Here is a 25,330-nt window from a genome sequence, read left to right as displayed (position 1 = left end):
TCCCAATACCTTTTTTTTTTTTTAATTTGTCTCCCTTTCCTTCTTCCCATACTTCCCGCGGGGCGGGTCAAGTCGAAGTGGGCGGCTCGCGCAGCCTGATAGAGCGCGGCCGCTGGGGCTCCCCCGGCGGAGCGTATGTATGCATGTATGTACATACATACCTACACATGCCTTCCGCTTCCATCAGTACGTCAGTCCGCTCCAGCCGGGGCTCAGGACGTCATAGGTGTCGTGTCCGGCGGCAGCACAGCCTTATGGGAACCCCCCCACACACACACACACTGTATCCGTAGCAGCAACCATGATTGAGTTGCAAAGGGGAAAAGGACATCCGCACCTCCGCATTAGTCGGCGCAATGCGCGTGCTTGTTTCCACCCCATCCACCATCCTCGCCCCTCCTCCTTTTTTTTTCTGGGTCGAGGCCGGCTGCCGTCGTTCTGCTCTCCGTACCGACCCCAGCTGTGCAAGGCGGCAGAGTAGCAGTTGCTCCGCGGGCAATATGGGAAGGCTCCTATCCGGCCATCTGCTTCAGCTGCCCATGAAGAAGTATAGTCAAGTTTGCTTTCACATCCGGTCACTGGCTTCAGCTGCACGTGAAACAAAAAAAGACAAGTCACAGCAGTGAAGACAAAGTAGGAGGGGAGTCTGTTCAATTTAGGAAGCTAGCTATAGGGGTCATACAATTTGGGGTAGTACAAGACATTGGTTGAATCGAGGGCCAGTTCCGTTCCAACCACTTCATGAAGCTCGAAGCCTAGAGCCACATGATCAAAAAACCTGTCATGCAGGCCACAACCATGGCCCACCAGGCAGAACCTGATTCAACCTTCCTCGCTCCAGAGAATAGAGCATCGCGCATTTCTTGCGCTCGAACCCAGACCGATGCACAGACTTGAAGACAGTCCAATTCAGAGCATCCACATTCACGTCTTTCATACCAACCGAGTCCAAACACATTGTTGAACCAATCAAAAGGCGCAAACCCCGTGACCCAAGGGTGGAATTCGTAGTCATTGGGGGGACCGGTCATAACGTCACCGATGCCGTAGGGAGTGCCGTCGAACGGGAACTGTCCCGGGGTGGTGTAAGGTTCGGTGGTCATCGAAGGGACAGGCGCAGTGGCCATCGAAGGGACAGGCGCAGTGGTCATCGGAGGGACAGGCGCAGACGTCATCGAAGGGACAGGCGCAGACGTCATCGAGGGGGCGGTCGTAACGGTCGTAACGGTGGTAGAAGTGTTGCCCGGAATGAAGAATGCCTCGGTCGTGGTAACAGTTGTGGAAGCAGGCACAAGGAAGGGCGTGATGGTCGCCGGGCTTTTTGAGGGTTGTCAGCATGCTGTGGAAGAGTGGGAAGTGGAAGGTGATCAACTTACGTCGTCATGTTGAAGGCCAATCTCGCAGAAGCTTGATCGGCGAAGACACCAACGAGGAGCATGGCAGAGAGGATGGGCTTGATGGCCGCCGGACTTTTTGAGGGTTGTCAGCATGCTGTGGAAGAGTGGGAAGTGGAAGGTGATCAACTTACGTCGTCATGTTGAACGTCAATCTCGCAAAAGCCTGATTGGCGAAGACACCAACGAGGAGCATGGCAGAGAGGATGGGCTTGATGGCCGCCAGACTTTTTGAGGGTTGTCAGCATGCTGTGGAAGAGTGGGAAGTGGAAGGTGATCAACTTACGTCGTCATGTTGAACACTGACTTCAAAGAAGCCGAATTGGTGAGGACACCAACGACGAGAAGGACGAAGAAGGACATGGTGACGAGAATTGAGAAGTAGTCGAAATTGGATCGGGTGGTTGAAGCAACGTCAATGCTGATTGCTGAGTGCTGATTGCTGAATGGCAATGGGGATCGATGGATGAACAAAACGTAACAAAGTTGTCGGGCTGTGATAATTCCAAGAACAATGTTGGTGAGAAAAGGTTGCGAGGTGGCGGGCGGCGCGATTATATACGTAGCGGTCCAGCTCAACGGAAACTGCGAGGAGTTCCAGCGTACCTGCGCTGTATGTGCGCGCTGGAGGGGGCGACGGCGGTTGCTGCTCTCTCATGGGGAAGTGGCGGCAGTTGCTGCCCTCTCGTGGGGAAGTGACGCCGCCGCGGGCCGCAACGTCACTGCTACATACAGCAGCGGCCCAGCATCTTCGGCCGGCCCACCGCCATTCGCCGACTTTCTGAGCGCGCTACGCAAGGCGTGCCTTCGCGCGCAGAGTTACCGACGCGGCGTGACCGCGCTGCGGCGAGCGCGGCCGCCGTACATGGAAGCGGCACTCATGACCGTGACGCCGGCGTGCCACCTCTGCCGCGCCCGGTCGCTGCGAGTGAGTTGTCTCTGCCATAAGCACCTTCTCTCCAAGAACATCAGGGACTTGAAGCGGACAGAACATGCCGACGATGCAGTGAGGAGCGTTTTCGCCCATGTGCGCTTTCCTGAGCTTCAAGCTTACCGGGAGCAGGGGCTGCTTTCGGGACCATCTCTGCACTGAGCAAGCCATTGCGAGTGATATCCATGTGGGCTGCATGTGGCTGTATTGTAGCGCGACCGGCCGCTGATGGGTGCACCGGTCAGTAAGGGTTTGGCGTGCGTGCATGTCAGCGCGCCGTCCTTGGTATTGACTTCCGGGCGATGTCTTGAGCAATACTTCCATAGCCGCATGGATGGCTCCTTAGGTGCCTGGAGGGCAGTGCTATCTTATTCTCCAGCTGGGTAAAGATGGATGCGCTGACGTTTGCTGATAGAATTCCCTTTCCACACGCCCGGAGGTAGTAATTTGTCAATGTGATACAACCAGTTTCGGATTCCCTGAATACTTCACCACCGCGACCGAAAAGAGATTTCGCCAGCATGGCAAGGAAGAGAGCCAGTTTTGGTGAGAGCGGAATGACGGGGAGTGATCGTGCGCGTGGCAATATACAATGGTCTTCATATCCAGTAACGCCTCGCGATCGGCCTTGGATCAGACAGCTTGGAAGGTTCCCTGTCTGAGTCTAGCCGTTCTGCTGCAGCCGAGGCAGAACACCAGCTGGGGACATCAGAACTAAAAGGTTGTGTCGTTGAGATGAGTGAGCCTCGTTCTACTGGGTAGGTTATGGTGGAGGTGTAGGGCTTGGCGGGCTGCAGGGTGATGGTACCTTGCGGCAACGACTTCGGCGATGCGCGCACTAGGTGTTGGGCAGGGCATCGGGCTAACAACGGGAAACAGTAAACAACTGCTACCGACATCACAACATGGATCCACTACAAGTTTCTGAGCAGGCCAAAGGTACCCGGATCCCCGTGCACTCGCTTGAGACAAGCAACACTAATGCCTGTCTAGCTTCCTTGCATCCTGTCGCTTCTCCCGATGGCGCGTTTGTAGCCGCCGTGGCTGGCAACCGTTTACAAATCCGCGCAGCCTCGTCGCTTTCCATTGTCCGCAGCATACCTTTGTCCACTGAATACTCTGCCAGGAACCCGCCTGTCATACGCTGGTCGCAAGCCACCAGCCGTCACGGTCTTCATTTTCTATTCGCCGACGAGCGCACCGTTCGCGTCTGGGACATTACCGACTCTCGCTGGAAAGCCGTCATTGACAATGGCAGCGGTGGCATGGGGAAGATATCGAACGTGGAGTTTGGCTCCTCACAGAACGAGGTTCTTGTTTTTTCCGACTTCGGGGCTCGGGTCACCGTGTGGTGCCTAAAGACTGGCCGTAGTGTGGAGATTAGAGATCCCAAATACTACAGAGACTCGAGGGGATATGGATACCGACCCCACGACCAGGTCTTTGCCCTCCTCTCCAGGGTTGGGCCACAGGACACACTGACCCTACATGCACCCGGCACGTACTTCCTGCTCAAGACCGTCACACTGCCAAGCAGCGACGCTCAAGGCCTTCAATGGAGTCCCGACGGGAAATGGCTGGTCATTTGGGACACTGCAAGCGTAGGGTTCAAGCTGTTTGTGTATACAGCGGATGGCCACCTCTACAGGACATACAGCGGAGATGAGGACGAGGAAATCCGTGGACTGGGCATCAAAAGCATTGAGTGGAGTCCAAGAGGAGACTATCTCGCAGTTGGCGGTTACAGTCAACGGGTGACACTGCTCAGCATACGAACAGTAGGTCGCAGAAAACATGTCCATCGCCCAGCTGAACTGAACTGACTTGATTACAAGTTCTCTCCGGCCGTGTTCCTAGACCACACGTCTGCCGTCCAGCTCTCGGCAGGCGAGGTTTGGCAGGAGCAGGTGTCCCCGATGCGCGAGTATACGTTGGTACCTCAGCCAGTCTCGCCGCCCGTTGCACAGGCCACCGCGGCGGAGACAGTTCCTAAGATGGGCATATCTACACTTGCCTTCAACATCAGCGGGGACCTCATCGCCACCAGGGACGACTCTATGCCAACATGTGTATGGCTATGGGACTTGACGAGGCTTGTGGCGCGGACAGTTCTCATACAGCATGCGCCTGTCAAGAGTCTCTACTGGCATACCAGCATTCCAACTCTGCTTCTTATTCAATGCGTGCAAGATGATGCAATCATCTACCTGTGGGATCTGGGGAGGGAAGGCGCAAGAGTAGTCAATGTGCCGTTTGAGAAGCCGACCGGCAAGTTGGAGGCCCAGTGGCTGCGTTATGGCGCAGAAAGGCGCCCGTCCTTGGTTCTTGGCAACTCCCATGGCTTTGTGACGGTGTGGCCGGACGGCAAAGACGCCATGCTGAAATTCAAGCACTCTAGCAGCCGTCCTGGCACGCCTGGCAGCACGGATGAGGGCGAAGACTCGCTATATAACATATTGACGGGCCGCACGCCAGTGCCTGCGCTGAAAGACTCAGGGTCTCTTGAAGATCATGAGAACTCTGCCGAGAGTACAGTGCTGGAGGACACCTTCCTCGGAAAGAGGCACCTAAGGGACCCGCTGCAAGATTCCGAGTGCTTCTGAGGGCGGAACGGGCGAGACTCGGTTTGGCGTCACACACAGATGAGCGGGATCGATGGGCATACCTCTGGCAGACAGCTGGGAGGGCGCACACGGACGTATGGGTTCTTGGTGTTGGTGGCGTACTGCAGGGATGTTGCGGTCAGGCAGCACAAGACAGAGCGATTTGCGCGCGAAGCACGGGCGGTGATTTGTCAGTGCGAAGGCCACAACTGCTGCCGCGATGGCCCACAGGCCGAGGGCGACGGACGCCGGGCGAACTATGTAGTCGGGTAGAGCGGGACCTACCAGGCGGCGATGCTGCTGGCAGAGGCAGAGGGAAGGCGCGTGCTGCGGCACGCCGCCGGCGTTGTGTGGACGGGCCTCGAAGTTGAGCTGCCCCACCTGTTGGTGGTCACTCGGCCGCGAGGCTGGCGGCCAGCAAACACGGTGCTGCCGCAAAGCAGGTGCGATGGAGGCCGCGGGCAGGCTGCGGACTGCAAATGGAGCAGCAGAGCCCAATGCAACGCAATGGACGCGCACCGCTGCGGCAGGCCCGCGGGCGGCGGCGCCAAGCATGTGAGAGCGATCACCGCCTGCCATCGAGCGTGCGCGCGCCGTGGCTCAGCGCGCTGACACCGCCGCATCGCTCACCTCTGCGCAAAGGATTCAAGAGGGCAGCCTTGCTCCCGTCTCTTTGCACCACCACCCCTCGCTGCTCCCGCCTGCTGCTCCGCTGTCCTGCCGCCCTGCTGCTCACCTGCCACCGCAGGCCGCTTTATTGCTCCAGACAAAGCATCGCAGTGTGCCACCCGGCCCGCTCTTGGCCGCGCCCTCGCAGCCAGCCTGGCCAGTCCCGTATTGCCGCCGGCGAACCCATGTCCCAAGGCTGACTTCCGCTAACTGTGCACATCACTCAGCCGCAGCAGCAGCAGCCAGCACCACCTCTGCCTGCCAGCTTACACCCGCCTCAGCGCCCGCCCCTCGCTCACTTTTCTTTCCCTCCTCGCCCACTCTCCCTCCCGCCCGACCCCCTCCTCTTCCTTCATGTCGTCCATGAACGCTCGCTTCAAAAATCTCGTAAGCGGCTCGAGACGGCGATCTTCCAACAACGTTGCGGCCCAAAACACCACGCCGACCCCGCCCCCGGGCAGCACCAGCTCGCTATCTCCGCCATCCAACGCCAGCTCGTCCAACACCTCGCTCCCGATGAATCCCAACAATCCGCTGGGCCGCCCGCCCTCGTACACCTACGCGCCGCCCGGTCAGCACTTGGCTGCCGGCACCCACCCGCCGCGCACCTCGAGTCCGATGCCGCCCCCACCCATCAACACCGCCCAAGGCCATTACCCGCCCCAGGGCCAGATGTATGGCCAGCCGCCGCCTGCCGGGCCGCCGGGATACCCTCCGCAGGCCCAGCAGCCAAGCTACGGTGGATACGGGAACCCGCCGCCGGCAGGCCCACAGGCGTACGCCCGTCCGCAGGCCGTAGAGGTTGAGGGTGCGGGACGGAGCAAGGCCCAGTTGATCGTCGGCATTGATTTTGTAAGTTGGCTTAAGGCTTGCCCGCCGCGGGACTGTACGGCTGACACGGCACGCTCGCAGGGCACTACGTTTTCTGGCGTCGCCTTCGCTTTCGCTACCAACACCGAGGCAAAGGAAGACATCATCACTGAATGGCCCGGCGCAGGAAACCAGACAAAGCAAAAGGTGGGTCAGGCTGCGCTCCAAACACTTGCCCGATACTGATCACTCGCCAGATTCCCACCGTGCTCTATTATGACCAGTATCAGAAGGTCGTAGGGTGGGGGCCAGACATTGCCGACGCTTTGGCCCCCACTGGCTACCCTAAGCCCGGTGTGCAGAAGGTGGAGTGGTTCAAGCTTCAGCTGATGCTCTCGGGCAACACCTACATTGATCCAATCAATTTGCCGCCGCTTCCGCCTGGAAAGTCTGAGATCGATGTTGCGGCCGACTACCTTTTCCACCTGCGCCAGGCGATGCGCAACCAGCTGCAAAAGACGCTCGGCGAAGTCTTCAATCGCGAGGAGCGCAACATCCGCTACTACCTCACTGTGCCTGCCATCTGGAATGATGCCGGCAAAGCTGCGACGAGGGCAGCCGCGATTCAGGCCGGCTTCCTCCGGGATGAGAACGACAACAGGCTGACGCTCATCACTGAACCTGAGGCGGCAGCAATGTTCTGCTCCAAAACCGGTTTGTTGAACCTCAAGGTGCATGACGCAGTCTTGATTGTCGACTGCGGTGGCGGTACTGTCGATTTGATCGCCTACGAGGTTGAGGAGGAGCAGCCTTTCTCTGTCGCGGAGTGCACGGCAGGCTCGGGCGACTCTTGCGGCTCCACGGCGCTAAACCGGAACTTCAGCAACATTCTTCGCGCCAAGATTAGGAAGATGAAGCTTCCCGATGGCTCCAAAACAGCAGGCAAGGTGTACGCCAAATGCATCATGGACTTCGAGAACAGAATCAAGGCAGATTTCAGAAACAACGGTCAAAAATGGGCTGTTGATGTCGGTATCGAGGCCGAGTTCCCCGAGGCTGGTATTGAGGAGGGCTACATGACATTCACGAACGAGGAGATTCTGCAGTGCTTCGAGCCTGTGGTAAACAGAATTCTGGAGCTGGTGCGGAACCAGATCATCGCGATCCAGGCGCAAAACAGGAACCTTCAGGTATGCTTCTGGGTATGTCCAATCTTGTGCATGCAGATATACTGACAAGACTCACAGAACGTGCTCGTCGTCGGCGGTTTTGGTGCATCGGAGTATCTTTTCCAGCAGATCAAGCTCCACGTACCTCCACAGTTCCAATCCAAGGTCGTGCGTCCTATGGACTCGGTGGCTGCCATCGTCAAAGGTGCAGTCACCGCTGGTATCACCGAGCGCATCATCACGCACCGTGTCGCTCGAAGACACTACCTCATGGCAACCCTACAGCCGTTCAAAGAGGGTCACCATCCAGAGCAGTACCGTGTTCCTTCGCTCGATGGCAAGGATCGTTGCAAATTTACTCGCCAAATATTCGTCCAGAAAGGCCAGCGAGTTAAGATCGGCGAACCCGTCAAGGTTTCTTTCTTCCGGCAGGTGGCTCCTGGCGCAACCTTGATGTACGAGGATATTCTTTACGCTTGCGACGACGACGTCTGCCCGGAGTACACCAAAGATCCCCGTAAGTCCCACCCGAGGAGTGTTGGCTCTCCGTTTCCGCATGAAAACAGGAATGTTAGTGGAGTGGCGAATTAACCCGTATGGTGAACAGGCATCAAGGAAGTCGTCACGCTTACCTCGGATCTGTCACGCAAGAATCTGGAAAAGGACTTCGAGCGGATGGACACGCCACAAGGCACATTCTACCGCGTGTACTTCGATATCTATCTCACGCTGGATGGCAGTGAGTTCAATGCTGAACTGGTCTGCCAGGGTGAGGTCATGGGCAGATGCACTGCGAAGTTCAGATGAGGTAGCAAAATTCATTCGGGCGTTCTGGGAGAGGAGGAAGAAGCGCACAGGAAACGGAGAAATGCGATCGGCTCCATGACCAAAAGACATAGGGATGAATCTGGAGTTGGGTCAAGAAGCCCAATTCTTTAATCGGTTGTCCTATTGTTCTATGTTTTCATGTTTGTTTGTTTGTTTGTTTTTTTCCCTCTACATACCCCCAAGCTCTTTACTATTAAACGTTCGGTGGCATCGCCTCCTTTCATTTCCCGGATGTTCGTATTGAATTGCCGTCTGACCAATTGACCCTATCAGAGACGGTTGCTCTCTATGCGTAGAGGTTTGAATCTAGGGATAAAAGCGGGCATGGTAAGAGCATCTGCGTTCAACGCAAGAAATGGTGGCCCGATGCAATGGACCTTGCAACCCTTGACCCTCATGAGTGATGTTGATCTCACTTTTGAAGTACAGAGGACACGGGAGTTTGTACAGTAGATTTAGCTGTGAAGCCTTCCCAGCGGGCGAGTGTGTCAATCTGTGCACAATGGCGTGGAAATTTACCGCGCGGTTCATGGAATCGGCGATACGGCTGTATTGAATTTACAAGCTATGCCAGGTCACCACACGGTCAAAGTTCGCTCGTCATGCGGGGAAACTGTCTTGTAACACTTTGCACACGGACCAAGACCTTTCCTCCGAACCTTTGATTTAGAGGGTGTAGTTTCAACCTTTTACCGTCCCACAACCCTACTCGGTCATTCCTCCACAACATCCCGACCAACCCTAGCGGTGCTATTTCGACCCCTCTCACCGCTGCACCGTCGACACACCGAGAATGAGCGGCTTTTCGGAGCGCGAGGTGCAGCTCATGGCTTGCGCCTTCCAAGCCATGAAGACACCGCCTGAAGTCCGTCACCCCCGCGTGCGCTCCTCAACACACGAACATGCTCGCGCTGCACCTCACCTTCCTTTTCCTTTTGTTGTCCGATTCCCCTCACTGCCTCACGCTTTGGCTATGGCCGTCAAGCATGATGCTAACGTTTGGCCCATGCTTTCACAGATCGACTACCAACTCATGGCACGCCTAGCCGGCATGTCGCACCCGGGCTCCGCCAGCAACGCCATGCGCGCCATCCGGCGCAAGCTCGATGCCCGCGTCCCTGGTACCGGTAACGCTGCAGTCAACGGCTCGCCCGGCACCCCGGCCAAGAAGACCCCTCGCACCGGCGGCACCGGAAAGAAGCGCTCTGCCAAGACGATGATGTCGACTTCGACGGGGATGGGCAGTTTCTCTGATGACGACGAAGAGGCCGGTGCCGACGCTGTGGCTGAGAGCCTGTCCAAGAAGAAGATCAAGGGCAAGGCTCGTGCTAATAGCAGCGAAGATGGCACCGCCACGGTGAAGGTGAAGAAGGAGACGCGATACGAGGAGGATGAGGCGGAGGACGCTGGTGAGGAAGGTGAGTGTAACGACTGTCTTGCTTGCAGCATTGTCGTCGTAACGAACGCTGACAGTAACATGTGCACAAGATATCTTCATCGAGGAGGTTTAATCTCACCTCCGTGCTGGGGAAACTATCTTCAAAACACCAAAGAGGGTGGGTGAAGTCACGTGGCATCGGGAGTCCCTAGTTAGGGTTGAACCTTCTACATCTCTTGCTACTCCTTTTTTTTTTTCCCCTTTCTTGCTTCCTCAAGAGGCTATGCCTTGATTCGATTAGCGGGCTATTCATACACGCGACCGAAGGTGTAGGTAAGGAGCAGAGAGGACCCGCAGGAGTAGCCTCAGTGCTGAGATTGCGGGTAACACCAAAAGCATCCGGTCGTCATTTTAGCGGAATCATTTTCTTCAGAGCATGCGGAAAAAGCGCCAGTCCAACCACATCACTCAAAAGGATTATAGAGAGCTGCTCCAGTTCTTGTGACAGGACATGCTTAGTCCATAGGGGGCTCGTCTATCTACAAGAATCAGCCACTTCTACTATTACGATCCCTTGCGACCACCACCCGTTCGTGCAGCGGTTGCGATGAACTTCAATCGTGGTCTGGCCCTACGACGTCATGGATCATATGGGAGTGGCTGATGTCTGGCTACTCAGCGCTCCTCAGCGAGGCGAACGGGGCAATTTGCCACCCGCAACGATCCCATCTTAGGTACCTAGACACCTCCCCGGAATAATGCAAGGTTCGGCGCTCGCAACAGTCGTCACGGACCGAGCCGCCTTGGCTTCAGCGCATCCGGGGCGACACTGAGCGAACCACAGCAGAGATGCTCGCGACAATCGCTTCCTCAAACGACGGTCCAGCACACTACACGACTCAGGACAGGATCTAGGAACCCCAGACGCCGCTCCGTCCTGCCAAATTGCGTTGGAAGCGAACTCCAGACTCCTGTCGCTGAATGGCTGGTGTGAAAGATGTTCCTCAACCAAGCCACGAGGTGGAGCAGAACAGAGTGCACATCGTCCACGAATCAATGGCGCACGAGAGCGTTCGGAACGCACTTGGCCTGGAAATCGGGACTCGGTATTTGTATTGGCGTCAAGGCATTGGTGGGAGAGCAGAGCGCACGAGGGGGTGCAGGTGCCCGCGACAGTGGAAGCAAGCCTCACAGGCCGGAGCCCATAAGCCATCTGTGCGGGGCTGGGCGCGGCGATGTGGGCGCGGGACTCGTGTCGCAGGCGATGGCTTCCTGGGGCGGAGGCGGGGTGTTGTAGCGCTGTAGCCAAGTAGCCAATGGTCGCGGGGGCGGGCTGGATATAGCACGCCGCCACCATCCGAGCGCGATAGGAGGCAGCAGTCGAAGTATCGGACCGGTCGAGGCACCCTGGACAATCAGCCCATCCGCAGCCGGCAGTGGGGCACGGCGGCTCTGGCAGTGATCGGACGGCAGCAAGCCTCACTGTCGCGCTCCTACCTAGCTCCACGGCCGGACGAGGCGTGGAGGCACCACCGAGGAGGCCGGCGGGCGGGCCTCTGGCGCGGTCGCGGCGCCAGGGCTGCGAAACGGGGGCGATCTGGCCGAGCGGGTGCGGCCGGCTGCGACTGGCGCGCGGTGTTGCGGCGATGGGGGCGACAGGCGCTGGGGCTGGGGCGACACCGACTCTGATGAATGGATCGCCAAACGGCTGCGGGTGGGGCAGCATCCCTGCCCGCGGCCGGCAGCCACTGAACATCCACAGCATGAATTTCTCGAGGCACAGCGCGCAGATTCCCCAGTGCGCCTGTACCACCTCGTCGACCCCGACAACCTGCACGCTGCGCGACGGTCCCTGATCGCTCATATACCTCTGGGCCCCGCCGCGAGCCTCTAACCCGCCCGATTCCGCCATCTCGCACGCCAGCCCCGCCAGCTGCTCCACCACCTCTGCTCCCGCCGCCGCCAGCTCGCCCGCCATGGCTCAATACCACCCCACCTGGACGCAGTCCTACATCGAGCGCGCCCTGCTGCCCGAGACCTCGCCCCTGACGGCCTACCTGCTGCGTCTCATCGCCATCAAGCGCACCAACCTGTGTCTCTCCGCCGACGTGACCACCACCCAGGCCCTGCTCAGCCTGGCCGAGGAGGTCGGCGACTCGATATGCCTGCTCAAGACTCACGCCGACATCATCAACGACTTCAGCGACCGCACCGTCAAGCAGCTGCGCGATATTGCGAAGCGCAAGAGGTTCCTGGTCTTCGAGGACAGGAAGTTTGGCGATATCGGAGGTAAACATTTGCTAGTTTGAGATGGCAAGCAGCGCCGCCTACGGGTCGTGATGCGGCAGTTTCCTTTGGAGCTAGCTGCGGCCTCCAGCAAAGGTGCCATTGGCTGACGTTTGTCTTGTTTTGTCCAGAGACGGTCCAGAAGCAGTACACCGGCGGCCCGCTCGCCATTGCGCGCTGGGCAGAGATCACCAATGCTCACATTTTCCCGGGCCCGGCTATTGTCTCCTCCCTCAAGGACGCCGCTTCAACCGCCATTGCCACCTTCAACCAGTCCGTGCAGACCGAGATCAGCGCCGAGCCTTCGGACTCTGCCTCTCCTGCGCATCATGCCGATCAAAGCCATCTTGAGGTTGACGAGCACGGAAACCCCGCCGACGACCGCAAGCAGAGCGTCGTCTCCATCTCGACGACCATCTCGCAGAGCATCAGCCCCCAGCCCACTCCCATCATCGAGGACGAGGGCCACCATGACGACGCCCACGAGATCTTGGAAAGGCTGGGCAGTACCCCCTTCCTGCGCGCGCTGCTGCTGCTCGCTGAAATGAGCTCTGCTGGCAATCTCATGACCGGTGCCTACACTGAGCAGTGCGTCAAGATTGCACGCGAGCAAAAGGATTTCGTCATGGGCTTCATCGCTCAGCGCTCGCTCAACACCGAGCCTGGAGACAACTTCCTCACCATGACGCCCGGCGTGAAGATTCCTCCCAAAGGGCAGGAGGGCAAGATGGGCGATGGCAAAGGCCAGCAGTACACCAGCCCTCGCCAGATAGTCTACGAGCAGGGCTCCGATGTTATTATCGTCGGCCGTGGCATCATCGAGGCGGACAACAGGGCCGAAGAGGCCGAACGGTACAGGAAGGAGGCATGGGCCGCGTACGAGGAGCGCACTGCTAAGAAATGAGCTGATCACCTCCCTTCATCGGGACCAAGGAAGAGCGTCTGGTACCAGCCGGCGGGATAAACGCGAACGGGCGTATAAATTTCACTACGGATGAGCTATGGCATTTTTGCTAAGCGCGAGTCTTCGCACATATACGATGATATCGTTGCGGCGATAGCTTCATGGCTGTTGAGAGACGATAGATGCTATAGCGGGAAAAGCGGGGAGATGCGTGACGATCAAAGAGGACAGGAGGTCGACGATTGTACATTGCTCACACGGCCATCTTGTTGCTTGCGGAGCTAATAGCAGCATCGTCCTTTCTTCGGTCTAAACATGTACGGCAGACAGAAAAAAAGACGCTCTTGTTATTCAAAAACAGTAAAGAACTTCTGAACTGGGGGTCCGCTTGGATCTAGGGCTGCGCTTTGCCTGCGTGTCAAACGAAGGTACAAGTGAGTACATATGTTCCCTATCATTTCTACGCCAGGATTCAAATTCAAAAGTCTGGCCTCAAGATATCCTTGACTTGACTAACTTTCCATCGTCGGATGAATTCAGCCCTGCCTGGCATGTGCGAACCAATTGGACGCAGTCTTACACGAGACTGAACCCTCCTTTACAAGCACCACCCTTGACCCCGGTAGGACTGTTCCCTGGGCTCTATCATGGAGACCGAATTGCCTCGAGCGGTCTGTATAGAGGATAGTGATGCGGGATATTTACACGTGTTCCCCGCCTCTCAACTTCTGTGCAATGGCCTCAGAGAATGCCTCAGCCTGCCAACTCATGTTTTTGCCCGTCGCTGTGCACCGCCATCGCTTGCTCATCCCCATGCGGGTCCCCTTCCATTTCATATCTCTCCCGCTCTGGCCCAGAGGGGAACTCAGCCGGATTCAAGGGTGCGCCTGGCACCATTTCGCCGCCCGAAACATTGAAAGGACTACGCGGATGCGCATCAAATTGGTACATTGGCGGCGGCGAAGTTGCACTGCTGTTGACGTCTCTGCCGTCCTTCATCTCTCGTGTTGGCAGCTCAGAGCCACGAGGCCGGTTCCCTTCCTCGTCGTTGCTTGGTCTGGAGCTGCCATGCTGCTGCTGTCCACGTTCTCCCCTGCGGCGGCGGAAGAGGAAGAAGGCTATGATGCTTGCGAGCAAAAGGGCGAAGCCTCCTACGCCCACACCCACGCCCACACCAATCGCAACAGCATTGCTTGGGGAGGCTTGGGATGAAGACCGTGATACCGTGGCACTCACAGACGACGTGGCCGATGTGGCGGAGGAGCTGCTGTATGGTATGGTGGTGACGACCTCGGCAGTTTCGTAAGGGAAGATGTCGGTGGCATTGCTGCAGCAATCGTATCCCCTACCACAACAGTAGGAGCCGCCCGTACCGCACGTCGCCAGGCCTTGGCCGGCATCCAGTCTATCGGAAGCTATGATTGGCACCGGTCAGTCCCATGCCACATCGCATTCTTGGGTCTGGCGCAAGCGATTTCGGAGGCGTGAGCAGGCAACTTACGTCCCAGGCATATTTGCGGACACGAGGTTGAGTTCCATGTCCGGTCGGTGCAGGACGAGCGGTAGACGGTGTACTGATAGGAGCGGCGGGTGTCTGGTCCCGGTTGACAAAGACCGTTGGAAAGGCACACGAAGCCCGGACCGCAGCATGGAGAAACGGCTTGACTGGGGAAGCACGGGCTGCCGCTGGACTGGATGCCGTTGGGGAAGAAGCAGTCACGGCTGTCGTCCTTATTGCTGGTGCCTTGGGCGGCGACAAATGCCGACACCAAGAGTGGACAGGCACACGGCCACTGCGCGGTCCGCATGATGGCTGGCTCCGAGGAGGGCGGGAGTCAGTGGTTGGGAAGCAAATGGCCCTTCTCCTCAGGTCTTCCGGGCTCGTGCTGGCTGTCTCTTCCGCCTGGCGCCTGGGCCCGGTCGCATTGCAATTGCGGTGCGGGTGTGGCTTGTGGAGCATACGGCTGGGGGCATGGGCAGGGCGGGAAGGATCCGGAGGAGAACCTATTATACCTACACGAGCAGCCCACGGCGACCGGCCACACGGCGGCGCCGCGGGCACTGCACTGGATATGCAGGCCAACAACACGGCTGTCCTCGGCGGGCCAATCGACTCTTGCGAGACCCTGGTGGTCAGCATTTAGCAGAGCGCTAGATAAACCCGCCCCTGTCGCGTCTTTGGGGGCGGATTACTATTGAGAGAGCCAACAGCAGGTTGCCCGCCCCGCCGGCCATCCTTGCTCCATCCGGCGCGCACGGCCGCATCGCCTGCCTGTTTGAGCACCCGACGTTGTTGGCTGTGTCCAGCCTGTGTCCAGCCCTGGGCTAGCGGCCCCGGCTTGCAGCCCGCGAGCCTTCCGCCCGCCGCCTCAGCCGCGACACCACCAACGCCGTTGACATCAGACACGCCCTCCGTCGCTTCGGCCATGTACTCAAGCCCCCGATGCCGACGATAAAAGAGGCGCCCGCCCTTGGCAGTGGGTGCCCTCCTCAGCCCCCCCTCCTCGTGGCCTGAGTACAGAGCAGCCCTGCGCCATGCTGCCAATCCTGCTCACGCTCATCTCCTCCCTTGGCGCTGCATCCGCGACCCTCCCGGCAAAGACCGCTGCGCGAGACGCAGGCCCTCCGGCCGGATGCGGCAACGAGCTCCCCGACGGCATCGAAGCCGGCGTGTCGGTCAACACAACCATTGACATCGCTGGCGTCGAGCGGCAGTACCGCATTCACTTGCCGGACAACTACGACGCGAACACGCCTGTGCCGCTAATACTCTCCTATCACGGCCGTGGCAAGGACATGAAGTTCCAGGAGGAGCTCTCGCAGTTCTCGAACAAATCCAACAACCCGAACGCCATTGCCGTGTACCCGCAGGGCGTGCCGGTAAGTAGCATGGCTCGGTCGAGAATTGCCGCAAGCTTTCCAGCTCGGGTGCTAACGCCATTTTTGAGACCGCCGGCGGCACCCACCAATGGTTAGGGGACATTTCAGCCACCGCTTCTGTGAACAACGATATACAGTTCACCACCGAGCTCATTGCGAATCTGAGCTCGACTTACTGCATCGATCCCGCGCGAGTGTATGCCACTGGTAAATCCAATGGCGCTGGTTTCACGACTCTACTCGCATGCGACCCCGATGCTTCTCTCCAGATTGCTGCCTTCGCTCCCGTGAGCCCAGCCATCTACAAGGGGGTGCTCGGTGCACCCGAAGGCGAGCTTCCTCCCTGCAAGCCCAGCCGAATTCCCATCCCGATCATGGAGTTCCATGGCTTTGCGGATGGGCAAATCGGGTACAACGGCACCTCGAAGCGCGGTGACACGGCGGACATTCCTGAGTATATGAATGACTGGGCTACGCGCAACGGCTTTGATGCGGACAAGAACAAGACGACTGACGTATGCGCCGACACCGAGTTTCCGGCGGCGTGGAAGCATAGCTGGGGTAATGGCCTCGTGCAGCACTACAACGCGTCCAATTTGGGGCACACCTGGCCTGACACGTACGAGAATGCGGATGGTGGCCGCCAAACGTGTTATGATGCTACGCCCTTGATTATGGAGTTTTTTCAGAGGTTTACGCTGTGAGAGTAAGCAATGAGAAGAAGGTTTGCGGAATCTCAGCTAGCGCACTCTCACTTGGGTTGCATGTAAGCAGACAATACAGATTGTTGATGCCATCTGTGTAGTCCTGCCTCGGAAATCCAAAATTCAATCTGTTCGTTGTGATCGTACGCACCCCGAGTGGCCCAGGAAGTGGCGACTGATCCCGATGCTAGCTTTACAGTTACGGACTTTTTTTTTTTTTTTAGCCGTCCATGAAGTGCTTCTGGGACAAGCAGGACACGGCTCGTGAAAAGGGTCAGTCAACTAAAGCATGGAAGAGAACGATGGGATGGGAGACAAGTGGAAGGAAAGAGAGAAAGTGCTTGTTCCTGGAGCATGAGCATGATCGAGATTTCTGTCCCGGTCAAAACGACGCGCATAAAGAATGTTTTTAGAGGGACTATCTGTCGATGAGCGGAGAGAATCCAACGCCCGTACTCACAGTACGGCCGAGTAGTGGGGATGTGTGGGACTGTGCGTCGAGCCTCGGCCGTTTAATGGGTTGGTAAGGCGGAGGCACAGCACCCGAGGTCACGGCAAGTGTTCACTCATCGTCTAATATCTTATAACCCGGCCTTGCAGCCTTCGAGCAGCGTTGATCCCACATCACGGACCTTGGCGCCTTGAGCAAACATGTCAGCAATCGTCGTTACCGCCATCGTCACGCCCAAGGCTGGCCAACCGGTCGATCAGGTGCGCCCTGCGTCCTTACTATACACCGTTTGTGACGTTTCACTCACCAGCACTGCCAGATCGAGAAGATCCTCGCCGATCATGCTGCCTGGGTGCAGCAGAACGAGCCAGGAACCCTTCGCTATGCTTTGCACAAGTCCATTGGCGACGGCCCGACCGTCTTCACCATGATCGAAACGCATGTCTCCGTGTTCCCGCCCTTCATTCGGACAGTGGCTTACCCAATGGCGTTCAGGTACAAGGACAAGGCCGCCATCGATGCCCACTCGCAATCACCTAGATTCAAGGAGGTGGCCCCACAGCTTGCCACCATGGTAGACATGCAGCTCTACGTGTCGCAGCCGGTTGGCGGGTTTGAATCCAGGACTATGGAAAGTTCCAAGATATAAGTAAACCATGTAATTCATCAATAATGCATTGTACATGGCTTGCATTTGCTGTCCCAACTCCAGACTCGGTCCATTAATGATACAGTACGCTTTGACCATGCTTCCTAGTTCCAGTAGTAGGAAAACATGTCAAGACCCATGAACTTGTCGGAGTATACCTTCCCTTTAGCCTCCCCGGCGGCCCCGGCGCAGACGATCAGAGGTAAGAAATGCTCCGCTCCCCCCCTGGGATGCATGTCATATGCCCCGGGAAATTTCCTCCACTCTTCGAGCTTCTTCCGTCTCTCTTCAGGCTCTTCTTCAGCCACCGCCTCGTTGACGGCCCTGTTCCACGCATCGTTCCGGCTCTTGAACGACGGCTGTTGTGTCATGCCCGAGAACATGGCACGTAAATTGTGCAGAGACGGAAAGCCCGAGCCGAGGACAGCGACGTTGGAGTCGCGAAGCTTTGAGAGAGCCTGCCCCATTCGGAAGTGTTCGACTGGGTCCTCGGAGTTCAAGACGGACATTTGGACGATGGGTATGTTGGCTTTCGGGTTGATGAGAAGCATGGGAATGAAGACGCCATGGTCCCAGCCTGTGCACTGTCGTCAGCCACCACAACTCGACGCATGCGATCGCATGCATGCACACCTCTGTCCCCATCGAATTCCGGTTTCAAGCCCTCAGCCCGCATGGCTTCAGCGACCTCGTTCGCGACATCTGGGGCGCCCGGCGCGTCGTACTTCAGTTGGTAGGTCTCGGGAGGGAAGCCGTAGTAGTCGTAGAGAAGCGAATGTTCCTGGCCGTTGGAGATGGTGGGGTTACGTTCGGACCAGTGGGCGGTTACGAGGACAATGGCACGAGGCTGTTCCGGAGTGCCCAATCTCAGGATGGCAGGGACTCGTTCGCGCATCGACTTGACGAGCTTTTCGTGCTCAGGATCGCCGAGGATGGGCATTGGCCCGCCGCCATGAGACACACAGATGACCGGAGCGCGGGGCATGTGGGCAGAAGTCTGGTTGGCGGCGAAGTGGAAAGGCTGCTGGATTTCAGTCGCGGTGGCAGTCGGGAGGATGGCCCTTTTGAGAGTTGCGAGGAGTGAAGCCATGAGGACGACCGGCGCGGGGGACTTCATATGGCACGATGGGTGCGGGCGCGAGGGGCCTCCCCAGGCGGCGGAATGGTGGCACCCTCAGGCGGCGGTACGAAGTCATGGAGCGTGGGCGCGGAGGACGAGATCTCGTAAGCTGGTGTTGGGCTGGCGAGCGGAACCAATTCCACGGTCGCTGCTGCCCTCCGGCCGGAACTGGCTTTTGCCGGCGCCGACCCGGCCGAGAGGGCTGGCGTCACTCGCCTCCCATCCATTGCATCCCACCTACAGATCCTCATGGCCCTCCAGGCACTCGCTCGACGCTCCTCCGGCTTCCGCTCGCCGCTCTGCCCGAGACCACCAGGACGCCAGGCCCACCAGGACAGCAAGCCCACCCAGCCCAGCTCTGTGGATCCGCGAACTTCGGCGAGAGCAGGCAGGAGTTGCATACGCTGTGTCGAGGACTGGAGAAGTAGTCGCTTGCCGTTCTCTTTCTCCCAGATAGGACAGGTGAGCCCCGGGCCTCTGCTACGCAACAAAGGTACTCGGCGTCAGACCGGCGTCAGCCGAGGATGCCGACGGTACTGCCCTTGCCAGCGCGTGTCATTGGACAGCGGATAACACTGCCGACGGACATGCCCCCGTCGCCTTCGATTTGCCGGATATGCTTTTCTGGAACCAACCTCCGCATTCTAGTCGCGGCTTCGTCAACGGTCAAGAGCAGCAGCGCAGGCCGGGCTGGGCTGATCTCGGTGACGTACGGATGTATACCGCCGAAGACTGCCAGATCCCTAGCTCGTTTACACACCCGACACTTTCCCAAGATACCAACGCTTTGTAGGACGCAGCTATCCTCACACCTCAGCCTTGATTTCGCTGAAACGGGCGGGGAGGGGCGATCTAATGCACCTAGTTCCTGCCTGCAAAGCCACGGCAGCCCTGCGTGTTCAGCTGGCTCAGCAACCACTTGGCTGCACCCTGTCACTGCCTGCGCATTGCAGTGGGAGTCGGCCCGTCGAAAGCCTCAATCAGGTGCATGCCATGCCATTTCACCAGCTCCCGCCGGGTCTCGCCGTCCCGCCATGGTCTGAGGTCGAGCGCTGGGTTGAACCCTTGGCGACCCCTCACACGATCGATCGATGCATGCGAGCTTATACCGTCAAGACGCAGGTCTGGCGAGGTAGCCCTCGCCTGCTTACGTATCGACCTACTCCTTGGCTCGCAGCTTCGCCATACCTGGGCGGTTTCGCTTTCCGCTAGTCCTGGGGCTGCTCGTTAGCCTGTTGAGAAAAAGAGTTTCTGTGGCTTCCTTGTGCACACTTGCGTAAAGCCCCGCTGGGCCGTCAGCCACCATGATGGGATCAAAACCCTAAGCCGTCCGCCCTGAATGCTATCCACTTTCCCCATTCAGCCACTCTTTCGCGTTTCCTTGTCGTCATCCCCGTTGTGCTTGCCGCTCTAGCCAGAGACACGGATGCAAGAAACTCGCGTCGTTCCCCGACTTCTCGCTCTACCTGATTCCGACCCGATCCGACCGCCGCGTCCGCGGCACGCGCAGCAATGGCCATGGCCTCCACTGGCTTGGACAGCTTATTGAGACATGATTCCTCCTTTCTCCCAGAGGTATGGGCTTGGTTCGGAATCGGGGTTACCGTTATCCTCTTACGATTCGGGGTGAGGATCAGGATGGTTGGCTTTCGAGGGTTCGCAGGTGATGACTACATGACGATAACGGTAAGTGATCTGTTGACCCTTTACGTCTGTTCTGACGGACGCAGACACTCGCAATGTACACTTGCGATGCCGCGTTTGTGGATATATGCTGTAAGTCCATGCAATCGCCCCGCGCCACCGCCTTTCCTGAATCCTCGATTTGCAACGGCGATTCCAGTTCCAAAACGTCTATGCATACGTCAACCTGGAGCCAGTCACTGACTCGTAGGTTCAGATAGGTGTGGGACGAATGTGGACGTACCTCCAGCTACGATAGACGGGTTAACGGACCCGGAACGTGAACGATTAAGATACGGGTCGAAGATGCAACTTGCTGCCTGGTATTCCTATACGGCCCTTATTTGGTGCATGAAGGTAAGTAACCTGACCGTGACAGACTGATACAAGGGCAGCACGGCTCTGAACCAATGCACGCGCCGGATGCGGAAGCAAGGCAGCTGTAACAAATTGCTGGTATGAGAAGGAGCCAAGGAGCATGTGTGATCAGTGCCCATTAGCATCGTACCCGGGCTCCTGACAACCGTGTCCAGTTCGCTTGATTCGTCATTCCTCGGACCCAAGAAGCTCCGTGTTCTCGAGCCCGTAGGAATGGACGTGCTGTTCCTGTTCCAGTCAAGACACAGTCTACATTTGCTTGCACCATGCCCCGCTAATTCGATTGACAGGCCACGCTGCTCTTCTAGTAAGTGCGTTGGGTTGGTGAAGATGGCACAGGTCTTGACATCGTACAGCAAACGCCTGACGTTTGGGCTTTGGCAACACAGAGCCCTGAAATACCTGGCATGTTTTACTGCCGCGTCGTATGTGGCTGTCGTACTGACGATATCGCTTGGATGCCGACCGTACGGCAAACGGTTCGCTTGCTCCTCAAGACGTATCGCTAATCACCATTTCAGATTCTACCAGAATTGGAACGTGAGGCCTCTTCCGCCGAGTCAGTGTACACTGAAGAAGCAAAATTTCCTAGTGACGGTCGTTCTCAGTAAGGCCGAGTCTTTGTGCACCGAGCTTCGTCTTTGCTGACCGACCCAGACGCTCTTACAGACGCTGCCATCCTCTGCATACCGCTGCCAATGCTTAGGCAGCTGAAGGCGCCACTTTACAAGAAAGCACTGGTTGCTTTGCTGCTGTGCTCTGGCCTGTTCGTCATAACAGCAGCCATCATCCGCGCAGCCGTCACCCTGGGGTCCTCGCCGTCGAGCATAACAATCAACCGCTGGGGGGTCCGAGAAACCATCATTGGGATCCTGTCGATCAACGCGCCCATTCTGCGCCCGCTCTTCACGCGCAGCTTCTGGACCGGCGTGAGCGTGAACGAGACGAGGATAAACGCGGCCGCGAATGCGCCAGCGGAGGACTCGCCAAGGCGGCGGAAACGCGTGTTTGGAAGCAAGAGCAGCAGATCGGACAACACGGAAAGTAGCGGCACGCCCAAGAAGCTCTCCAAGTCGGACAGCGCTGCTTTTGGAGTCGACACCAACGTACCGGGATATTCGGTGAATGAGGGCGACAACTCGTCGCAGGAGAACATGGTCGGGCGGGACGAAGAGGAGGGAATCGAGCTGGCGCCGCTCGCGGAGGGGCATGACGAGGAGGAGGCAAGCGTCAGGCTGCAGCGGCCGGAGAACGTCGTGTACGTGGAGCGATCGTACGCAGTGAGGACGTCGGGTGCTGGGCGCGACAGCATGGCGGCGTCTGACGAGCAGTGGCGCGCGATGGCTTACAGGACTCGGACGGACATCCGAGCAGCGCGTCAAGCACCGTCTCCGAGATAGGTAGAAGCCCATGGACGTGGCAGAATCTCACAAGAAGTGCACCCTGCGTGACTTGAGCAAGCGGCCACGACATCGGGCTGGGGTGGCGGTCGGAGCAACACCGGCCTTGCCCTTGGCCGCGCTTCCGTAGGCTCCACCATCCGGGCAACCAGCCACAGCCTCCTCGATGCGGAATCCAATTGCCTGCGTGTCGTGTCGCAATGCCAAGCAGAAATGCATCCACCAGGACAAACCGCCCTGTGACCGCTGCCGCGCCGCGGGCCGCGCAGACCAATGCCGCTTCCCGCCGCCCGGCACCTCCGCCATCCACCGGCAGTCGAAGCGCCGCCGCCAGACCTCTGGGGTTCCAGCTCCCCTCGAGAACCCCTCGCCCTCCGCCCGCCCGCCGCCCGCCTACGCCAACGACGGCTCGGCTGCCGTGCGCGCCCTGTTCCCCGCCGGCCTCGACACGTCGCTGCAGGACGTCGACGGCTTCCAGCTGCTGACGGACGAGGTCAAGAACAGCTATCTGCGCTGCTCCTACAAGTGGAGCTTCCACCACACCCCGACCCTCCTGGCCCGCGTCAGCGAAAAGACCCTCGACCCATGGGTTGTGTGGGCCATCCTGGCGCTTGCCGTAAGGTACGTCTCACGTGCCCGCGAGCTCCCACCCCGCCGACGCCATCCATCCTCACCGTGACGCCCGCAGGTTCAGCCGCCACGCCCCGGGGCCCTACGCCACCCCGACTGATGCCAGCAAGGCTTTCGCCGCCCATGCTCGCCACATCCTCCAGCCCGAGATCGAGACGCCCAGTCTTTCGCGCATCCAGGCCCTGCTGATGCTGACCGGCCACGACTGGGGTGCCGGCAACGGCAGGAGGGCTTGGTTCTACCTGGGCATGGCCATCCGCATGGTCCAGATCCTGAATCTCTGCGAGGAGCCTCCGCTTTCGGCCAGCGCCGTGGTGAGCCCCCGTGACTTCATCGTCGCCGAAGAACGCCGCCGCACCGCCTGGACCTGCTTCCTGATGGACAGCCTTTTGAGCGGCGGCAAAGGCCGGAAGCGCTCTCTTTCTGCCGCGGACATGAGAATCCAGCTGCCTTGTGAGACCGACCTGTATGTCTTTGGTGAAGCCGTGCGATGCCCAAGGGTGGACGGCTCGTTCAGTCCCCATTCCGCCATCCTGCCCCTGGGCAACCTTGGCGTCATTGGATTCAGTCTGCGGATTGCCGATGTGTGGGGCGCCGTGGCGTCCTGGGCCTGTTCGAACCTCATGGACGAAGAGCTGCCGTGGGTGCCGACTTCCAGATTTCACCAGCTCTCTGCCTCCCTTCGGGCGTGGTCGCAATCCCTCCCGGTCCGGCTCCACTACAGCATCTGGACTCTGGAGGCCCACAATGCGCTTGAGCAGGGCCAAGGCTTCATATACATGCACTGCATCCATTTCATGAGCTTGATGTTTCTTCATCGGGCGTACCTGCCGGTGCTCGGGCCTGGTCGGGACTCCCAAACCAACGGCGTCGGCCCCCGGGAAAGTTTTGATTGGGCCGAGTGGCGCAAATCGTCGAGAAGAGAGTTGTTCGAAGTGGCGACCACTGTGTGCAAAATGGTCGACAAGATCCAGTCTTTTGGCTTCTACTTTGTCCGCGGACTCGTTCCCTGGATTGGCTTCACGATTTACACCGCCGTGGGTGTCATCGTCTACCGGAACAGCTTCCATTTCGACGACGTGGATGGGGTCATGACCATGGCCAAGAGCAAGGAACAGATTGTTCGAGGATGCACGTTCCTGAAAGAGATGAAGGAGCAGTGGCCAATGGCCCAACAATGGGTACACTGCCTTCCGTACGGGCCAGCAAGCCCATGTGCTAACAACTCGTTAGTTTGAAACCATCAAACGCATGCAGGCCTGTTACCGTAGGGTCCACGTTGAGGGTGGTGGTAGCATTCCGGACGCCGAGCAGCGAACCATTCGCAGTGCGATGATCGACTATGGCGCTCTTCAGCCGTCGCCCGTGCAGCCCGATGAAGAAGGCAGCAACCAAGCAGTACCAAGCTCAAATGTAAGTTGCAGGGAAAGCCTGCTGAATTACGATTCCGCTGACTCCACCAAGCCGCTTGATGCAAGCGTTCCCGCCAGGGCTGAGTCTGCAGGGGCCACGAACCCTGTGGATCAGGTCATCACCGACGATGCTTTCCTCACCCAGGATTGGTCTAATGTAGACCTGAATATCTCCGACGCGGATCTAGATGCCATGTTCATGAACGCGACCCAAGACTTCTGGGCGAGCTTTCCTGGTGAAGTGGGATATCTTCATGTTTAGTTCGCCACAGGTCCTCGCACCCATGCTTCCCATATTGCACCCACCGGCTTATCTGCTTGTGCACAGGTTTTGCCGTGAAGTACAGATACCGTACATGGCCAGACCACGAAGCTTGCCAGGTTCTATTATGACATCAGCAGAAGGCAGGCGTCCAGGCCCAAGGTGCCTCCGTGTGCGTTTCATCAATTTATTTTTTGGGGCGCAGGGGGGAAAGAACCTGGGAAAACCGCCCTCCACAAAAGCCTGACTGCCTTACTGACTGGTGGGGCTTCGTTTTTATGTGAATGGAAATATTGTTTGCCGGTCCTCAATCTCCTTGGTTTACCGTGTATCTCGCACAGAGGTGGCTATCGCGGAACCGAAGACCTATATTGCTTATCCCGACTACCGTATCTCGGCGTGTTAATTCAACCGCAGTCTTTAGAACCAATGAGACCTAAGTCTCGTAGATCTATATGCATTGACTTTGAACCAAAAGGGTTAGACCATGTTGAGAGGATACGTACGACAAGCGGATGCTAAGATTTTGTGCCTTCCATTAGTTTGCAACGCTGTAGGGAAAATAGGCGCGTTGTGGCTCTGATCCATGGCTCTCTACAGCGCACGGTCTGGCTGCGATCAAACGTTTCGGCAGATTTTCTTCAACGAACCAAAGTTTTGATAGTGTTCACAGGCAGCGCAACACCTGCTGCGAATATAAAAGGCCGCTCGTTCCACATCGTAAATTTATCCCGCCACACTCAGTCTACGCATCGACTCTTCCAACATGAAGTTCTCCAACGCCATCAT

General features: G+C 58.0%; 10 protein-coding genes across 10 annotated transcripts; 7 read left to right on the top strand and 3 right to left on the bottom strand.

Moving 5' to 3' along the window:
* Positions 1 to 755: 755 nt before the first annotated feature.
* On the bottom strand, positions 756 to 1,757 carry BKCO1_5500069 (uncharacterized protein; the record flags this gene model as incomplete). Its single annotated transcript, XM_020277363.1, has 4 exons — positions 756 to 1,317; positions 1,377 to 1,469; positions 1,529 to 1,621; positions 1,681 to 1,757. The coding sequence occupies 4 exons, from the start codon at positions 1,755 to 1,757 to the stop codon at positions 756 to 758; spliced, it is 825 nt and encodes a 274-aa protein (XP_020127072.1).
* A 1,473-nt stretch (positions 1,758 to 3,230) lies between these two features.
* Positions 3,231 to 4,928, top strand: BKCO1_5500068 (wd40 domain protein; the record flags this gene model as incomplete). Its single annotated transcript, XM_020277362.1, has 3 exons — positions 3,231 to 3,264; positions 3,319 to 4,103; positions 4,161 to 4,928. 3 exons carry the CDS (start codon positions 3,231 to 3,233, stop codon positions 4,926 to 4,928), a joined length of 1,587 nt encoding a protein of 528 aa, XP_020127073.1.
* A 1,023-nt stretch (positions 4,929 to 5,951) lies between these two features.
* On the top strand, positions 5,952 to 8,383 carry BKCO1_5500067 (hsp70-like protein; the record flags this gene model as incomplete). The annotated part of the gene is made up of 5 exons (XM_020277361.1): positions 5,952 to 6,449; positions 6,510 to 6,614; positions 6,665 to 7,597; positions 7,655 to 8,093; positions 8,184 to 8,383. The coding sequence occupies 5 exons, from the start codon at positions 5,952 to 5,954 to the stop codon at positions 8,381 to 8,383; spliced, it is 2,175 nt and encodes a 724-aa protein (XP_020127064.1).
* Positions 8,384 to 9,197: 814 nt separating this feature from the next.
* BKCO1_5500066 (uncharacterized protein) lies at positions 9,198 to 9,915 on the top strand (the record flags this gene model as incomplete). Its single annotated transcript, XM_020277360.1, has 2 exons — positions 9,198 to 9,822; positions 9,893 to 9,915. The coding sequence occupies 2 exons, from the start codon at positions 9,198 to 9,200 to the stop codon at positions 9,913 to 9,915; spliced, it is 648 nt and encodes a 215-aa protein (XP_020127065.1).
* A 1,843-nt stretch (positions 9,916 to 11,758) lies between these two features.
* On the top strand, positions 11,759 to 12,972 carry BKCO1_5500065 (uridine 5-monophosphate synthase; the record flags this gene model as incomplete). The annotated part of the gene is made up of 2 exons (XM_020277359.1): positions 11,759 to 12,071; positions 12,200 to 12,972. 2 exons carry the CDS (start codon positions 11,759 to 11,761, stop codon positions 12,970 to 12,972), a joined length of 1,086 nt encoding a protein of 361 aa, XP_020127066.1.
* A 753-nt stretch (positions 12,973 to 13,725) lies between these two features.
* On the bottom strand, positions 13,726 to 14,780 carry BKCO1_5500064 (uncharacterized protein; the record flags this gene model as incomplete). The annotated part of the gene is made up of 2 exons (XM_020277358.1): positions 13,726 to 14,387; positions 14,474 to 14,780. The coding sequence occupies 2 exons, from the start codon at positions 14,778 to 14,780 to the stop codon at positions 13,726 to 13,728; spliced, it is 969 nt and encodes a 322-aa protein (XP_020127067.1).
* Positions 14,781 to 15,507: 727 nt separating this feature from the next.
* BKCO1_5500063 (carbohydrate esterase family 1 protein) lies at positions 15,508 to 16,556 on the top strand (the record flags this gene model as incomplete). Its single annotated transcript, XM_020277357.1, has 2 exons — positions 15,508 to 15,852; positions 15,921 to 16,556. 2 exons carry the CDS (start codon positions 15,508 to 15,510, stop codon positions 16,554 to 16,556), a joined length of 981 nt encoding a protein of 326 aa, XP_020127068.1.
* A 651-nt stretch (positions 16,557 to 17,207) lies between these two features.
* BKCO1_5500062 (antibiotic biosynthesis monooxygenase) lies at positions 17,208 to 17,656 on the top strand (the record flags this gene model as incomplete). Its single annotated transcript, XM_020277356.1, has 2 exons — positions 17,208 to 17,267; positions 17,327 to 17,656. The coding sequence occupies 2 exons, from the start codon at positions 17,208 to 17,210 to the stop codon at positions 17,654 to 17,656; spliced, it is 390 nt and encodes a 129-aa protein (XP_020127069.1).
* Positions 17,657 to 17,760: 104 nt separating this feature from the next.
* BKCO1_5500061 (extradiol ring-cleavage dioxygenase) lies at positions 17,761 to 18,773 on the bottom strand (the record flags this gene model as incomplete). The annotated part of the gene is made up of 2 exons (XM_020277355.1): positions 17,761 to 18,233; positions 18,290 to 18,773. The coding sequence occupies 2 exons, from the start codon at positions 18,771 to 18,773 to the stop codon at positions 17,761 to 17,763; spliced, it is 957 nt and encodes a 318-aa protein (XP_020127070.1).
* Positions 18,774 to 20,288: 1,515 nt separating this feature from the next.
* On the top strand, positions 20,289 to 24,541 carry BKCO1_5500060 (transcriptional regulatory protein; the record flags this gene model as incomplete). Its single annotated transcript, XM_020277354.1, has 11 exons — positions 20,289 to 20,462; positions 20,507 to 20,552; positions 20,677 to 20,816; positions 21,128 to 21,144; positions 21,194 to 21,262; positions 21,359 to 21,444; positions 21,495 to 22,117; positions 22,464 to 22,858; positions 22,926 to 24,048; positions 24,101 to 24,280; positions 24,332 to 24,541. 11 exons carry the CDS (start codon positions 20,289 to 20,291, stop codon positions 24,539 to 24,541), a joined length of 3,063 nt encoding a protein of 1,020 aa, XP_020127071.1.
* Positions 24,542 to 25,330: the final 789 nt, after the last annotated feature.

Source organism: Diplodia corticola, assembly GCF_001883845.1.
Source record: "Diplodia corticola strain CBS 112549 chromosome Unknown scaffold55, whole genome shotgun sequence".
Lineage (NCBI taxonomy): Eukaryota > Fungi > Ascomycota > Dothideomycetes > Botryosphaeriales > Botryosphaeriaceae > Diplodia > Diplodia corticola.
This window is presented reverse-complemented; position numbering and strand designations above follow the sequence as displayed.